At 40.6% G+C, this 17,668-nt stretch overlaps 1 protein-coding gene across 1 annotated transcript in view; it reads left to right on the top strand.

Annotated features, from left to right (window-relative positions):
* Window positions 1-2,116: 2,116 nt before the first annotated feature.
* LOC134877089 (NHS-like protein 1) overlaps window positions 2,117-17,668 on the top strand; it is a 93,410-nt gene continuing 77,858 nt past the window's right edge. Inside the window, 1 exon segment of the mRNA XM_063902462.1 lies at window positions 2,117-2,633. Coding sequence (XP_063758532.1) covers window positions 2,315-2,633 — 319 coding nt within the window. The 5' untranslated portion in view covers window positions 2,117-2,314.

Raw genomic sequence — 17,668 nt, 5'->3', positions numbered from 1 at the left:
TTGTTTTGTTTGCTTCTATACTTTCACAATTTAATTTATAAACTGCTTAAAAAACTGACATTGTATCATTAAAACCACAGGTGTAATTTAATAAGATGAATTAGGGTGCCTTCATGAATTTCTACCTGTGATTACCCTGCTATGACAAGTCAATATGTCCACTGAGCAAATATTCAATTGCTTCTAATTGGAATACCTTCCTGTTTATGAAGATTGTATTTAAACAGAAGGTGATGATGTTGAAAAGGCAAGGACATTAAAATGGTATTGACATACACTACTAGTAAGTAGGCTCCAAAAGATGTAATGTTCTATTTAGTAATTCCACAATAGATACAATTCCAAATTGATTTAGGTAATATTACATTAGGAAACACCATTGCATTGATTCGTGCTGATTCACAGGTAGGACTTTTTTCCCACTACATTTCAATGGCTAAAGATTGCATGGTGGAAAATTACACAAAAGTGACCATCTAAAAAAACTCAAATGTAGACTTGTAAAAAAATGTGTCATTATTGTGACCCATAAGCCTGTGAAATATAACGTGTAAACAATTGCATTAAAAAGCTCTTGGTTCAGGAAAGGACAAATGCGGATGTTATTCAATGTTAAACAGGATAACAGGACAATATACTTCAATTTTTCCATGATGCACATGGGATGTTACTGTGCTCAGAGGACAGTTAGAGTAGAATTTTACCAATCTTAATATAAATGAATAACGGATGCCACGCTGTGCATACCAGTATGAGAGGAACTATACAATTTCCAGTTTATGTTTTACAAAAATTGACAGTATAAACACTTACATTTATTGTTACCTATAAGCTCTCATGAAGGTGCTTTGTGCACTTGAAGACACCAGGTGGCACAATTAATACTACTTAGATACAATTCAGCAACTGGACATTGTTTTATAAGAATGCAAGGCCACAGGTTTAAAGCAGAGGGGTGTAAAAGGTATGCTAGTTTGCTCTTTTGAATTTAAACAGCAACGGTTGGAATGCCAGGCCATGGACTGGACAAACATTCCTTGTGTAGTAGCCAACACACAGAGAGGAGATAAATCAGACGCAAATGTTCAGAGAATGTGTTGTCCAAAGGTTATTTAGGATGTATGAGCAAACAACTACCATTTGCTTTGTTACATACCTTTCCTTTGTTGCATACATTGTAAGCTAATGCTACTTAATGCTAATTTTGTTTAAGCTAACGTTATCTTAATGTCTCAGCTGACCACCTTGGTGTTTGGTGGGTCATTGAGGTTCATTACATATCAGAAAATATAGTTTCACTCTGTGTCAACAGATACAACAATAATGCCCAAACCCTCTGGATTAATTGCTGTTAGCTACATATATACGCTAAGAGCATAAATAACCCAAAACGGTAACATAACAATGCTATGCTAGTTATCTAAGTATGTAAATGAGCCACATGTCAGAACACAACCTCAAAGGAACAGGTACGTTTTCTTATATTTTGTACATTTAATTAGGTTTATTTATTATACTTTCAAAAAGATAGATACATTTTAAATAGTTAATGTTATTGTCATGGGTTTTGGGGGTTAAATGTGCATTTGGTGTAAGGTTGCTGGGAATTTTAACGCTGTTTCAAATGGAACTATTAAATTAATTCAAGATACGTGAACTGTCCCAGACCTTTTACTGAATTGCACTTGATTTGTCAGGGTATTTAGTTTCGAAATTCAATTAGAGAAATAAAGGTTAGGTTTTAGTCTACAGCTATTGTATTATCCATCATTGTAGGGATTGCTGTGCAATAAGAAGCCAAAGTACATGTGAATTATTATTTTAACACATAGTGGTTCATAGAGCATGAATAATATAGAAACTTTAAACGTCATGCTGTGATTTCTATCTTTTCAGCCCGTCCGGTTCAGTTTGGAAAAACGTCGGTCCATGTTTTCCATCAGACCTTGTAACTAACTTGCAGGTAAAGCCTCTGTTTGAATATCTGGCTCCGGTTCCAGTTGCTACAGGTGGTTGTAGTATTCTCCGGGCTTTTATTGTCCCCCTACTTTTCCTTGTGTTTTTTTTCTCTTTTCTCGCCAGCCTGCTGCACTCTGTCTGGTTGAATTTGAATAGACTTTGGGAGGCAACGTCTCCAGTGTACAACAGCAGAAAGTCCCATGCCTTGGAAAACAAAAATATGGCGGGATTGAAGGATTTTACTTCTTCGCAAATAATAGCAGGACGGCGATGAGTTTTGGATTAGTTTTAAAAGCTGTAAGGTTTTTGCGCGAACAGTGTTTGGTCCTGCTGGAGTTATTGGTATGAAATAAATATGCCCTTTCATCAGAGGAGCGTTGAGCCGCGGCGTGTTAGCAGGTTGTCGGCGTGTGATGGCTGGATACCGAGGGAAGAAAACGGGAAACGCAAACTGCGAAAACCTGTTTTGTTCTCTTCATTGGATGAGGTTGGCTGTCATACACTTACTAACATTATTTACCAACTTTCCGACCTTTCGCGACATGCCAGCGACATCTTCCTGGGCATCGAGATGGAGGCAGGCATGGTGTTCAGAAGATCCTGCAGGATTCAGGGGAGACTGCAAAGGCTGCAGGGAGAAGTCTCCAAGTTTGACCCCAAGAAAATCACAATCCGTAAGTTTGCAGTGCGGATGACTTATTGATAGTGTCCAATATTAGAGAGAGGGTACACATCTGATTTGCTGTTCACATAAACGTCTACAAAAGCACACAGACATGTAATATGTATATTTTAAATGTCAATATACCGCAAAAATAACCCTTGTGTGACGTGATATAGAAGTAATTTAATTTGAGATGTTTTATTTTGAATTGATCTCTCTCTGGTGTTATTCCTTTGGACTTTTGCTGCTCTGTCATAATAACATAGTCCTTGGTGTGGAGAGAGATGCTGATCAGGTCCAAGGTGACTGTCACATTTTGTCCATTGAGAGAGGAGAGACTGGTGACACATGGCTAAGTTTCCCTTGTTTCACACTTATGGTAATTGGGGTGTTGAGTCCTGTCAGAAAATGATGGATTTCCTCTCAACGGACTCACCATCTGTGTTCAGGTCTTCAAAGAACAGAGATCACAGGAGGCCTTATAACCCTTACCCAACCTTAACCCCCCCCATTTATTTCTTGCTGTTATATGCGTGTAAACAAAGTTGGTCAACCCAAAGACAAATGGAAAATCAATTCCCTTTGCTGCAGCCTGACCTGACTTTTGTTGTTTGTGATTTGTTTTGGTGCCCTTGTAAAGCTACCTCCTGTAGTCTCACACCCGATGGTCAGACATTAACTCACACTATCTCACTCTGCCAGCTACGCAAAGAGCGAGAGATATGCGGCCATTCTGTCTGCTCTGATACAGACCTGTAGTAGAGCCTTTGAGTGAGTACTTATCTGCTGCTTTAGATCACGGCTTCCTATTTAATGGGTTGTTATGTGGTTGTATTGACAAACAAAATTGTAAGGGCATTTTCTTTCCACCATGGCTTTCTTTGGTAACATAATTTGGCTATAAAATATGTCGCAAAGTACATAATCATATGTCAAACCCAAATTCCGGCCGAACGTTGGTGACAGAGGAGGATTTGAGTTCTGAGTCATCGGTTTTTGTTCCCATTTTACTGCCATCCTTCCTATCTATTCACCCTGCCTTTTGGTCTGACTCTGTGACTCAGTCCCTAACACACACACACACACACACACACACACACACACACACACACACACACACACACACACACACACACACACACAAATACACAAAGATACAACAGTTTGCAGGGAAATGATAAGCGAGGCAGACAGTTTCCAGACACAAGCAAATGTGATGTAAGATGAGCAATGGATTGAACACACACAGACAGACAGACAGACAGACAATCAAGATGTGTTCAGTGGGTACCCGCTGCTACGTGACAGCTACCAGACATTTAACTAATTCCCTCTGTTGTTGCTTGGCACGACCTGGCTGCTTCTATTATCTGTACCTGTTGAAGGCTTGATGCAGGTCTAGGTGGGGCTGGGAGTACCTTTTTTTAAAGCTTTGTTTCATACAAGTCATTCACTCAATCATTCAGTGGAAGCCAGCAGCTGAAGACAAGGTGTGAGAGAGCAGACTGGACTGCACTGTGTTACTCTGAGATGGGTAGGTGCCAGCTCCCACATAGCCCCAAGGCCAGCTCCGGGTTTACAGAAGCACTGACTTCAGGTTCATTAAAGCACAGGCATGCAAGCTAACTCTTTCCACGCACCTGTCTTTAAAAAATGCCCTTCGAACAACCCTTTACTCTAGGATTTGAATGTGTCATAATACAGAACAGCTGGTGGAGATGTTTTGAATAAGTATTTGAATGCAAGTCAATGTGTAGTGCAGAAACACAGCCCCCATAGACATGTAGCAGTGTTGCACAGCCATAATATACACTATTTATTGTTCTGTAGGGGCTTTTACCTACAATTTGATGCGAACGCATGACCGATAGTTGCCTTTTAGGTTACTTGACCAGGCCTGAAGGAATGTTATACATAATCCTATCACCTTTTAGTTTGCATGTCAGCATTTAACTGTGACCGGTCACTCTTTTGTCTTCAACTACTGTGGGTTAGGATTCCAACTCTAACCTCAGGTCGTCGATGGATCATGTTACTCGTGAGGGGCGAAAGAGGGGCCCCTTTATGCTGGTGACTGACATTGAGGGAAGGGCGTAGTGAGTGGGCGTGTGTGTCTGTGAGTGTGTGTGTGTAGTGTCTCGTCTTGCTTTTTGTCAAAGTAATCATCGGGGGCAGTTAGAACAGGAACATGATGGACAAATGGGATTTACCTCTGTGTGTGTTTTGATAGTGTCCACTGTCACTGTTAATCCATTTGTGCTGAAGTACAGGTCAGCAGGTTGGAGGTCATTCTCTGGAGCCTCAGAGGGGCCCACCTGACACTCAAGAGTCAAGAGTTTAAATAAACTGTCGTTGGGACAGCTCTGCTATGGATGACTAAAACATCGCTACTGACACACCCTGATCTATTAATGACTTTAAGCCCCGGCTGGGACTATGACAGGGCAATTAAAGTTAGGCAGAGGAAACGCTGGAAGTAAAAACAAGTCTGTCCCATGGTGCATCCATGGCAACACCATTATGCTGTCTGTGAATGTGACAAGACGGGGTGGAGGAGTCGATAAACATTTGTAGATTCAACATTTTCAAATACAGCTCTGGAAAAAATTAAGACACCACTCCAAATCTTTCTTAAATGTTTATCTCTACATGTGTGGCAGCCATTCCAGTGTTTGTTGAACACAGAGAACAATTGTCAGTAGTTTATAGAATACAATCAACAAATTATTTAACTCAAAGACATACGTATACATAATAAAACAAGAGAAAATGATAATGCTGAAGTGGTCTCTTCATTTTTTCCGGGGCTGTATAACCCCTTCCTCTGCTTAAGAACAGGCAGGACTTGTAGAAAATCTAACATGCTGAATTCAAATGGCCTTCAGATATAGCTTTGTTGAGCATGCCTTGCATTTGGTCCTTAGTGACTAAAAAGAGCAGCTTTTACATTACTCGTTCAGGTGTTTTGAAAATGACAAATGGATCTTCCTTTTCCATGCTTCAAAACAAATCAAAAGAGGAGCTACACGAGGAGAGAATGCCAAGGGAAAAAAGGCAACACGAAAGCTGGATTTAACTAACTGATTATAGGAGAATACTGTTGTTTTTAGCAGTAGCATTACAACAGCTTGCCAGTCTGTAATGCTTCATTTGATGTCCTCTGCTATTCTCTTATTTAGCAGTAAAATAAAAAAACAATGGATACTGTAAGAGTTTTGATGCAGACCAGTTTTGGTTGCCTAACAATGAAATTACATTTACTATAGTATCTCTTAAGATGTTTAGCTTTTGTCTACGATAACCCGAACATTCCAACAAGGAAAGGGCCTTTTAATAGAAGACTCTTCAGCCCCATTGAAATGTCAAAACGTTGACTTTTCTTTAGGCAACGTGGGTCTTCAACTAAATATTAAACAATAAGTCTCCTCTCCCAAATATAGCACTGGGTAGAGTAGGGAGAATGCTATTTTAATAGTTAAAGTAGGTCAAACTAGTCAAGGTTAATTGGAGTAAGGAGAGACTTTGGGCCTCCCTGTCAGATATCTTGATGCCCACTCACTACTTGCAGCACACGAACACAGAGAGCAAAAAAAGGCATTCTGGATTGGACACATGCTCCCAGTTGACCTGCTAATGTCCAGTCATTTAGCCTTCAGTAGACACACATTAAAAAACTGCCTGCACTTTCCTCCCCCATCGCTCAGTTATTTATAGACGTATGCCTTTGACCGATAATCTTTCAACTGTAGCATGCCATCATCTTTAGTGTGTGTTGCTATGTTCAAGTGCTCCTCAAGGACCTGTGTGTGTATTTGTGTGTGTGTGTGTGTGTGTGTGTGTGTGTGTGTGTGTGTGTGTGTCTGCGTAGACACACTTGGCTTGTCTGTTGAGGGGCATATTTGGCTCAGGCTGGCACCACAGTGGCCATGAGTGTTTGTGCATGGAAGGTGCCACGATAACAGCATAAGCCAAACTGCTTGAATGAGATCAAAGTGTTGTTAGACCTTTATCACAAAAACAACAACAATGTACAGTCATGCCTAGATAAACTAATTGCTGTTTACAGTTTTGTTTTAACCATAATCTTTTCCGGTTTGCCACACACACACACACCCCCTAGTAATTATTCACTTAGGCCCACCATGGTCCATTCAGGGATAAAGAGCGGTCATTACGCAGCCAGACTCCCCAAGTCAGTTCCCACAGGACTCGTTCCAGTGAGGGGATGCTGGCCTGGTTCTAGAGGTCGACCTGGTCCCATGAGGAGGAACAAAAGGTTTGAGACAGACAGGAAAAGAGAAAAAAAGGGAAAAGAGTGGGAAAGGGGGAAGAATTGAAGGCATATTGAACTGTATAGATGTTTGTGTGCAGCTGCCCTATCTCACGCCTCTAAGCAGCCTGCCCAGAATGTAGACACGGCCCAAGCCAGGGCACATAGGAGCGTAAGGGAGTGAAATCTAAGGGCGAAGGAGATGATGATGATTGCAAGTGTTGTTCTTAAACATTTCTGAAACATGTGTCTTTCTATATGTACTTTGTCGACACATGCAGTGTTACCAAAAGTAATTGTTGATCATCATATGTCCCGACTCCAGCTGCCTCTGCTCAGCGCTGTCCTACAGTTCCTCCGCTTAATAAAACCAAATCTGTCAGAGACCAATTTGCTCTTGATGGAATGCGACAGTGAAGTTAATAAGAAATTGCTAAATATAGCTGTGTGTGTGTGTGTCTGTGTGTGTGTGTGTGTGGAGGGGGCTAGCTGTGTGTAAGCCCTGATTTTGAGTAGTGATCAGCCCCGGACTGCTGCCAAGACCACTCTTTTCTACATTTTATTATGGTAGCCCTTTAAAAAGCTTAAATATAATGTACAGAATATGCTCATTTGTTAGTATTTCCTTGTGGATTCTGCACTATGTACTCGCTGCAGTGCAAAAGCTGAATTTCATTACTGTACATAGAGGGTGGTGCAGCTGAAGAGTGCAATTAAAGAGTTCACATCGAGGCTGTGTTCCAGATTTTGCGCGACTGCGGTTTTGGAGTAAAAATATCACAAATAGCCAGATGTTCATTGTATTTCCTCTGGAGAGCCGCACTGACCTGACAGCGGAGCTGAGGGGAAATCTGCTGAGAGTAGATGAGCCTGCGCTGGGCTTTGTTTTCAAACTTATGACCAGGCAAATTAATAATGACAGAATAGGACTTTAGGGAGATTTTATATTCTCATACAACATCTGACAAAACATTTTCACAGCTCTCGTGGAGTGTGTGTTAATGCGAGTGTGTGCACAGATGTGACATGATGTTTCAGCGTTTTCCATTGTTAGTCACTCTCCCTTTTTTCCCTTCCTACTTCCTCTGTTTTAAAGTCTCTTCCTCTCTCACCTCTTGCTGCCTGGCCTATATGTCTTTCCCTTTCTCTCTTCCTGTTGTTTCATATGGCTTCCAGACCTTTCCTCTCTCATCTCTGTCCATCATCTGCACTTTGATGTCTGCCCTCACACCGCCACGCTGACCACAACAAAGAAAAAGGCCCCTGCTTTCCCTTCATCATAAAATCTGTTTTTGTTTTGCTCTCTACATTTCTCTGGCATATCTTTCATTGCATGTATTATCATAGTTGATAGTAGCCTGAGTAGAGTTTGGTTGAAGCCTGAAGTAATTTTCCCTAGCCCACAGATATGCGATCAGGGCGACGTGAAGGAACCTGCAACGACGTTATTGGTGTATATTGTTTTCCATGTCATTGTCTGATTGCTGCGTAGATACTCACAGAAGGAGTATTGAAGCCTCGACTTCTGGAGTTTCATCATTCAGAACTGATCCATTTCGTGTTGAGAAATGATGAATCTCAGCTGACTGAAATCACTGCTCTGGTCACACAGCAGCATATTTACAGCCGGTTTGAGATGGACCGTGTAAATTAGGTCACACCATCATTTAGGTGGTGCTGTTTCAAGCAGCTTTGTTCTTTGGATGTTTGCAGCTGTGAAGCATTAGTTTCACACTGCTCATCGTGCTTTGTCACCACTTCATGCACATAACTTAAATCCTACTTAAAACCATTTTTATAACTGCCTTTTTAGATGTTGCCTTTTTCCTCTAGTCTATTTATTTTATGTAAAAGTTTGGCTCGCAGTTATGTGGTGAAATATAAAATCCAGTGGCAGCTACTGTATAGTTACCATTATTATTGTTTACTTTCACACAAAAGCACTACAGTATGTTGGGAAACCCCTTGTTTGCTTGTGGTATTAAATCGCAACATGGGAGGTGAAAGTTACTACAGCATTTACTCGAGTAAACCTGATACACCCTCACGACTTTCCATATGGTGTTCAAATAAAAAATACTTTCTGTAAAACTAAAGAACAACCAGTGATTTAGTTAGTATTAAATACATATACTATAATGGGGAAACGTAAGACAGACAGATGGGCAGACAGACAGTCAGACAGACTCATCCATACATTACATAATGACGTGCTGCAGCAGGTGGGGGCTCTTCTTACACGGAGATAAAGTCTATTGTTATCTGGCATCCGCACTTTCCTGCACTCCAGGCCTGGAAACACACTATACTGTAGTGTACACACAGACACACAATACACTCTGACTGTCCGACCAGGTCAGGAAAAATAAACAGGGATTTTCTGCCACATCTGTCACTTGTGCCACTTAACCAACACACCCATGGAAACGCAACACGGACACACACGCTCATGCACACACATGTAGTGAGTGGTACGTTCTCTAACCTTGTGGTTCACAAGGCCCAAAAGAAAACAGTTAAAAAGATGATTAAATGTCTTGCTTCCTTCCGAAGCCCAAAAGACATTCAGTTAAATATAATAGTGTTATTTTAAAACACAGATAAGACGAACATCTCCATATTTCAGAGACTAAAAAAGAGCATTTCCTGCCATTTGTGCATGAACAATTACTTGAAGATGAATAAGTTATCAGTATTTGGCTTTATTTTTCTGTTGATTCATTTTTGGAGCTTTCAATGAGATGCTTTAGAAATATACTTCTTGCTTTTATCAGCCCAGCATCAAGACCCGCTGGATAAATTCATATAGATCTGCAGAATATAGCCCACAGTGAGACGGGGCTTCCCTGCTTCTGTTGTGAAATACAATTAAACAATCATCAGTTGAATTTGGGAATGTTTTAACTAAAAAGATTAGTCAAAGGGAGTAAGAAGTAGGGGTGGAGCTGCAGCTATATTTGTCTTGGCAGATGATTCTTCATAAACAGCTGTTCTTTGGCTACTTCTGAACATATTTGTAATGTTGTAAACATTGGCCACATTAGACAACCGGAATTTCCTCAGCTGGATAAACAAGCTGAACATCTCAAGTGGGATTTGGGTTTTGTCTTTGGCAAACATAAGGGGATTTCTTTATTGTATCATGTGCATTGTGCATTTTATGTTTGCCAATTGTTTTTTTTTGGTTGCTTAAAATGGTCTGCCTGGAAAAATACTTACTCTGGTATTAAATGTTCAGTAAATAGAAACAAAGGTTAATTTAGATATGATTTAGGCAAGTTTCCCCTGTTTTGTGATGGAAAAATCCCAGTTTGGAGTCAGTTGGGTGTGTGTGTCAACTGTCAGCAGTGTGAGTGGAGATGGTGGTGGTGTGAGGCCGGGTATTATGTCACTGTTGTGTGAAAGTTGTGTTTACCTCACCTCAGGGAGTCTTTCAAAAGTGGGGCCATAATAACCACCATCACCTAACAAATGCTCTTTAAATTTCAATGTGTATTTTGTGACATTCAATCCAATGAGATTTATGATGAGGGACATAAAAATGATTCAGCATGACACAAATCTGAAGCTCAAGCCAGGCTTTATTCTGTGTCTTGGTTCCCGCCCTGCCCTCTGAGTGTTTGTGTGTGTCAGATAATAGCGACACAATCTGTTGTCCTCAATTCCTGCCAACGGCCAAAGGGTCCATTGTCAACATGTTGACCTAGGTTATTATATATACTGTGTATACATACCCCCCCCCCCCCCCCCACTGCATAAGTTCCTTGCAAACAAACAATACACACGCATGCATACAGGGCACAGTAAGTGGTTTTAGTTTTGTTTGCCAATTGTGATTGTCCACAAAGGTCTGTGCCACTTAGTATCAAAACACAAACTACCCACTGCTTGGTGATGGTTTGAGTCATCCATTGGAGGCTGTGATGGTTACTAATGATTGAATTGGCACGTCTTTGGTGCTTTTGACCTCTAAAGTAAAGATAATTGGCTATTATTAAAATAGTGACAATTCTAATGTGCAGGGTTTCTTTATTGGTAACTACATGCATCTCCATTTTCAAGCGGTAGCATTTCTTAGTTTTTGTGCATATTATGGAGTTTAGGCAAGAAAAATCCTGACTTTGGTTTAGAACGACTGTAAGACTGTTGCTGTTTTATATTTTAAACTCATTCATGAGATTTGCCAGTGTTTGTTGTAGATTTGAGACTAAGATCAGCGATTGTTTTTGCTGTGTTATTTCTGAATTGATTTCATTAGTAACATGAAATCATCATAGGATATTGCGGCATATTGGCATGTGGTAGACTTATTGGGAATACTGATAAATCTGTGGATGTTCAAACTTTTCAGTGTCTTTTTTGGCATATTGCCTCAAAACAGTGTAGAAGTTTGGGAGAGGGTTATGAAATGCAACAAATGCCCAGAAGCTCCGGACATTTAGGTTGTCTCTGTCTCTCCTCTTTCTGGTTTGCTTTAGACATCTCAGCCTGAAGCTGAAAACTTAGTCACAGTTTCAAGAAAAACAGGATATGTTTTTGAATGCAGCAGACACGCGCACACACCCATACGAGCTCTTCTCCATTTATTCACTAATTAGTCTTTTAATTAGTCTAAACAAATAGGCCATAATGTGATGCGTTTATCTCTCCTTGTTTTGCCTGAAGCCGATTCGTGGCTCGTCATCAATCTCACTCTGTGTCCCCAGATCACAGCATGCCATGTGTGTATGTGTGTGTGTGTCTGAGAGCTTCTGTCACTATGAAGTATTACATACTCTGAACAGGAATCCCCATTGACTCCTGAATCTTCCTCTGGAGCAGATCTGGCTGTCAGCCTCTTCCACAGAGCCTTCATTGTGTGTGTGCTTTTGTGTATATGTGCACAAAAGGGTGCATTTAAACTTGTCCCACGTGAAGTTTCCATTCGTTGGTATTTCCCATGATATAAATATTACTCAAGTACTATTTATATAACCTGTTCCAGTCTATATGAGTTGTTGTGTTGAATGATCTCCAGGTTTGGCCCAAGATCTGCCGTAATGTCACTCTGCCTACTTTAAGCCTCAGGAGGTTTTTATGAGAAAAACAGGTGTGTGTGTGTGTGTGTGTGTGTGTGTGTGTGTGTGTGTGTGTGTCCTCTCACAACAATCTTTTTGTCCTCCTCTCTTTCTGTGTTTCTCTGACCTGTACCCTATCAGGACTGCGCAATATGAGACAGTGATATGCGATAATGAAATCCCTTACATTAAAAAGAATATCCAACAAAGTGACAACAGAAAAGGCCTCCAGAAAAAGAATCAGTTACATTTGAAAGTGTAGTTTGAACTGAAAAATCCCTGAGTGCTACATGGCAGTCTTTTGTGATGTTGTGATTGCTCAAGTAGACATCCCAATACAATAAAAAGTATTCCCCCACTGTTTTTTAAGTTTTACTTGAAGTGTCATGTTGTCTTTCTCACTTTCTTTGTCACGCTGCATGTCTTCTCTTTTCTTCTCTGTGCGAAGTGCAGAAGAATCCGAAACCACTAGTTGTTTGATCCATCTCTCCTGTATACCCTGATGTTCAGAGGCGCAAACACACCAAGCACTGCTGAGGTATGGGAAGTGGATGCATTGAAGTTGCCTTAAGGAAAAAGATGTTCAAGGACAGGTTGCAGCTTGTGTGCACTTCAAATCCATATTCAAACTGAACAATAGTTTGGATAAACACACACAAACAGAAGTCTATTGCCTTGAAGCAAAACTGTGGGAACATAATAAGGTTCTCTAGCACATGACATGATGCAACAAATCTCATAAAATTACTTTACTACACCATGTTGATATGTTCATTTGATGATGAACCCCATTCTTTTGTAGGGTGTATTACACCGGGACTTTTTAGCTTATTTAAAATGTGACTTCCGCCTAATTATATATTTATTCTTAGGGAACAAAATCCATCTGTAGTGCCTGCGTTCAACATAGACCAAGAATTAGCCTCTTTAAAATAAAAGGCCAAGCACAATACAATCACTTATAAGAAATGCAGTAGGGATATATTTATTAATAACAAAAAATTGAATTATGTTTCATAATTCAAACTGGCGATTTAAATGATGAAAAACCAAAGTTTAAAACCACACTGCTGTCATTCTATTGAAAAGTACTTATAAACTCAACTTCCTATCTGCAGACCAGCTTTTAAATAAAAAAAAGAGATGCTGTGTTTCAGTACTGCAGGGGAATATGTTGCAACATCGCTATAATAACAAGTGATTTCATCAGGATTTATTCTATTTATTAGTTACATCTTTTTTATTGTGGAGATAAACTATTGACTCATGTAAATGTTCCCTTTTTTAAAAGTGAACACACACAAATACACACTCAGTAAATCCGTTATCCTACACATCTGTATGTATGTGTTCTAGAGCGCCAGCTGTTTAATGCAGATGTGTGTTTAAAAGAACAAGAGAGCACATTAAGAGAGGCCTCCCAAGCCGCACAGCGAGAGGGGATTTTCAGAGTCCGTGATGGGGATTATGAGGAATATTATTTCAATCGGCTACAGAATGGTTAATCTCCTTAAACCACACTGGATTGTGCGTGCCCATTCCTGTTCCTGCCCAATAATGGAGGCAACAGGAGGAGTTGAACAGTCAATGCATGATGGGAAACAACGTGTGTGTGCGTGTACACGTCTTACCTGCTGTTTTACAATGGAAATGAGTGAGGATATGGATAATTATGGACATCAGTAATTACCTGTTGCTTCCCTAATTATGTGAACTTGTTTTTTTTTATATCAAAAAGAGGTTTTTAATCCACGGTTAAGTGATTTGAGACTTAAAGATTCAAATATTTAAAGGCTGTATTTTCATATGAACAACATATCTACAATACAGAGTACTTAAGACATAAAAAGAACAATAAACCTGTCTTCCTTAAAACCTTTCCCAGATAAATGTTGCTGTTCACTTCTCAAGGTGTTTAGTTATGGTAGTTTAGGGAGTAAAAGTGATAGGATTTAATGGCCAAACCTTTTGGTCACAAACCTGTTGTCTACTCTCCTGCCAGCCTGTGTCCTGGTGTATTGACTCAGCTGTGTTTTTGACCTTCTCTCTCTCTGTGTGCACACGCAAAGGGACACTGAGGGTGTGTGTGTGTTTGTGTGTGTGCTTGAGTGGGTGAAGCAAGCCATTACCAATCTAGACCTTTTTGATTATGTGCCCAGTGAAGCTTTAATGGGTTTGATTATTTGTATTAAGAGTTAAAAGTATAATCCCTTTGAATGGCTTTTTATTGTCTGCTAATGGAGAATCTGTGAAAAGTAGGGAGAGTAATTTCAAAACCACATAATAGACAAAAGTCAAATGGGTTAAAACAGAGCTGTAAAATAAAAAATAAAAAAACTACTAAGGCAAGATTATTATTCAAGAATCTGCTGACTATTTTTGATCAGTTAATAGTTAGTTGATAAATTGTCAGTAATATTGAAAAAGTCCCAGAACAATTTCCTGAATCTGAATCTTTAAATAGTCAGAATAAAAACCTGAATAATTCATCAATTAAGGCAAAAGAAAACGCTAGATATTCACAATTGAGAATCTGCAGCTAGAGATAAATAGTTCAATATGTTCAATAGATTAGTTTTCCAGCTCTCAAATTTAAGATCCTTTACAATACATCAAATAAACTCCTTTGAATGTTTACTGATAGGTGTAATAATGTGTCAGTTGTTCAGGTTGATGATCATTCTGAAGCACATGGGTTCAAGCTGCAGGGTATGAACCGTCCTGTATCATGTTACTGGTATTGTGCAGCTGTCGGTGTTACCTGCTGAGCTCCATGCAGGGCCGCTGGACTCCTGTCCCTGATCCACTTCTGTTTGTGAGGGATCCGGTTCCTCCCTCAGAGCGCATTTTGTCTTTATTCAAAATTTATCCTCACCAGTTTGCTTCACTTTTTTCAACTTAGTATCAGCCAAGTGGTGGGACTTTTTCCCATGAGATATGACAGTTTTCTTACAGTAAATGCAGATTCACTTTAATTCAGTGTATTGTGTGTTTTCCTGAATAAGAGACTCATTGTTAATCATTCCCTTCCATCTCTCTCTAAAAAAACATTTTTAATGGTCTCTCACACACACACACACACACACACACACACACACACACACACACACACACACACACACCAACATAACTTCTTCTTTTGATCTTCAATGAGGCCCCCAGCAGCAAACAAGCCAGCACCACATAAAAGAAAGCTCGCCCGTCCTCTCAATTATACTCGAAAACGTGCCTCTACTGTATGCTAGGATCTGGTTGAATTCTCCCAATCCGCTGCGGCTCCTGCTGTCAGGCCCTCACCTCCCCCCCCCAACCTCCACCCTTGCGCTCAAGAGGCCCAAAGGTCCTCGATGAAGACGGGGTTAGAAAGCAGGTTAATAATCCCACTCGGGGCTCTGGGCCTTGGGGGGGAGCATAAGTCCTCTGGGCCCCCTGATACCCATGAGGTCTGAGGAGGAAGAGACTGAAGCTCTTTGTTGTGGAAGGGCTGAGGCAGTGATGAGTGGTCTGGATGGAAATGTCAGATCCCCCTCGGGCTGCGAGGAAAAGAGAAATCCATCAAACTTTCTCTTTTATCAATCATCTATGAATAAGTCTCGTCTTTGTGTAGCGTCCCGCTCTCGTCTCCATTTAGTCTTTTATGTTATTCTTCTCCCACTCTATCTGTCCTTATTTCTCCTTTCTATTCAACTGCTTCTCATGTTCATATAAATCAGAAGAAGAAGCATCAGAACCAACCTGTGTGTGAGCTCCTCTGTCCATAGACCATTCTGACTCCTACACCCAGCTGTGGAACAAAACGTATGACTAATGTAGGCGACGTTAAAGTTTTCAGTTTACCTGAAGATATTGTTGTTGTAGCTAAGGCTATAAACAGTAGCATCATAACTGTAGCATTTCTTCATTACAAACCTTACAGTTTGATGTATAACTTTTAAATGCTGAACGCTAAACCCTATTATGTGAAGGGATTGGAAAAGATTCAGATAAGCAGATTCAATACTGGATTCAGATTGGATCAAATGCTTTTAAAACCCTCCAACCGACTATAACATGTTGCACGATGGGGTCAGACTGTCAGTGTTGACCAGATATTATGAAATGTGTTTGTTTACCTACTTTGGTAACAGGTGGATTTAAAAGCTAATGGTAAAAACATAACCTTTGTTGAGCCCATTAACATCAACTCAAAAAAGGTCCAACAACAATCCCAGGAGCAGCCACTGCACAGTAGATCAAACGGTTATAGGTTGCCAATTCAATATGAGCCACTTGAGAGATCTAATATTTTGCATTGCAGATTTTTACCCAGAATACTCATTTAAATGTCCTCCTCTTCGCCTTTTGTTCACTTTTTTGCTTTGACTCGAACTACCAAAGCTCAGTCAGCCTTACTGTGGTATTTACCCATTGCATTTCTCTGCCCCCTCCCTCTCCTCTCTTCCACCTCCCCACCATTTCTCCCATTAGCTCTCTTTTTATGCATCTTATTCTGAAAGTGCTTCTTGGATGAATCCGTGTGCCGTTGAGGCTGACAAGTCAGGGGCTGAGTGCAGGGCTGTGCACAAAAGAGAGAGGAAAATAGAGCCTAATTCCCTTTGGCAGACCAGCAAAGTTACATGCTTAAAATCACACACACACACACACACACACACACACACACACACACACACACACACACACACACACACATACACTTGGCCAGTCTCGAGGCCTCCCAGCAAGCTGACCATTCTGCAACAGTCACAATTGAGTAACTCAATAGAAAGAGCGGGAGCGGAGAAAGGAGGAAAGGAAATGAGAGGTTAAGGTGCTGAGGAGGTGAAGGAGGATAGAAAATGACAATAGAACGGTTAGAAACAGATAGAATAAAGACAAGAAAGGAAGGAAAGAAAACTAAATTAACCAGTGAGTGTGAGCATTCATAGAAAATTACAAAATTAATGGATCTGAAGTTAATGTAAAACCATTCAATTCTGCTAGATCACAACTATATATGTAAACGGTGAATATAAATGAGACAATGGAGCCCTGAATGTAGCAAGATTCTTAAACACTTTGTGAAAAATGTGTCTGCAACTCTGTAATTTTCTGATCAAGTTTGGGATTTACAACTATTGAAAAAACCCTAAATCTGTCCAAAAGCTACATTCACATAAATTTAGCCCCTCTGTTGTGGACCACTATGCTATTTGTGGAGTTCTTTTTCCTCTTCAGGGTTATGACATTGCAAATGAGTCAGGGCTTGAAACAAGAACATTGGAGCAGACAGGAGGGGCACAGAGGGGTGGAAGGAAGGGAGAGAGGGGGAAGAAAGGAGTCAGGAGTTTATGGTAAACAGCCGCTAACAACGTAACTGGGTTTCCTAATTGGGCAGAGAGGGGTGTGTGTGTGTGGGTGTGTGTGTTGGAGAGAGAGTGAGTGGCTCTCCAAGAAAACAGCTGTCTGCGTGGCTTCGTAAAAGTGGGGGCACGAGGTCGGAGGGAGCCCCCTTAACAAGCTCAACCATCTAAACTCACACACACACACACACACACACACACACACACACACACACACACACACACACACACACACACACACACACACACACACACACACACACACACACACACAAACACAGTCTCTCACACCCACTGTCTCCTCACCATATGGGAACCCAACCCAGTAGGCCTTTCATGTGGTTGTGGGCTGGGGAAGGGAAGGGAAGAGATGGGAGGG

This window comes from Eleginops maclovinus, chromosome 15 (assembly GCF_036324505.1).
Source record: "Eleginops maclovinus isolate JMC-PN-2008 ecotype Puerto Natales chromosome 15, JC_Emac_rtc_rv5, whole genome shotgun sequence".
NCBI classification, from domain to species: Eukaryota; Metazoa; Chordata; class Actinopteri; order Perciformes; family Eleginopidae; genus Eleginops; species Eleginops maclovinus.
This window is presented reverse-complemented; position numbering and strand designations above follow the sequence as displayed.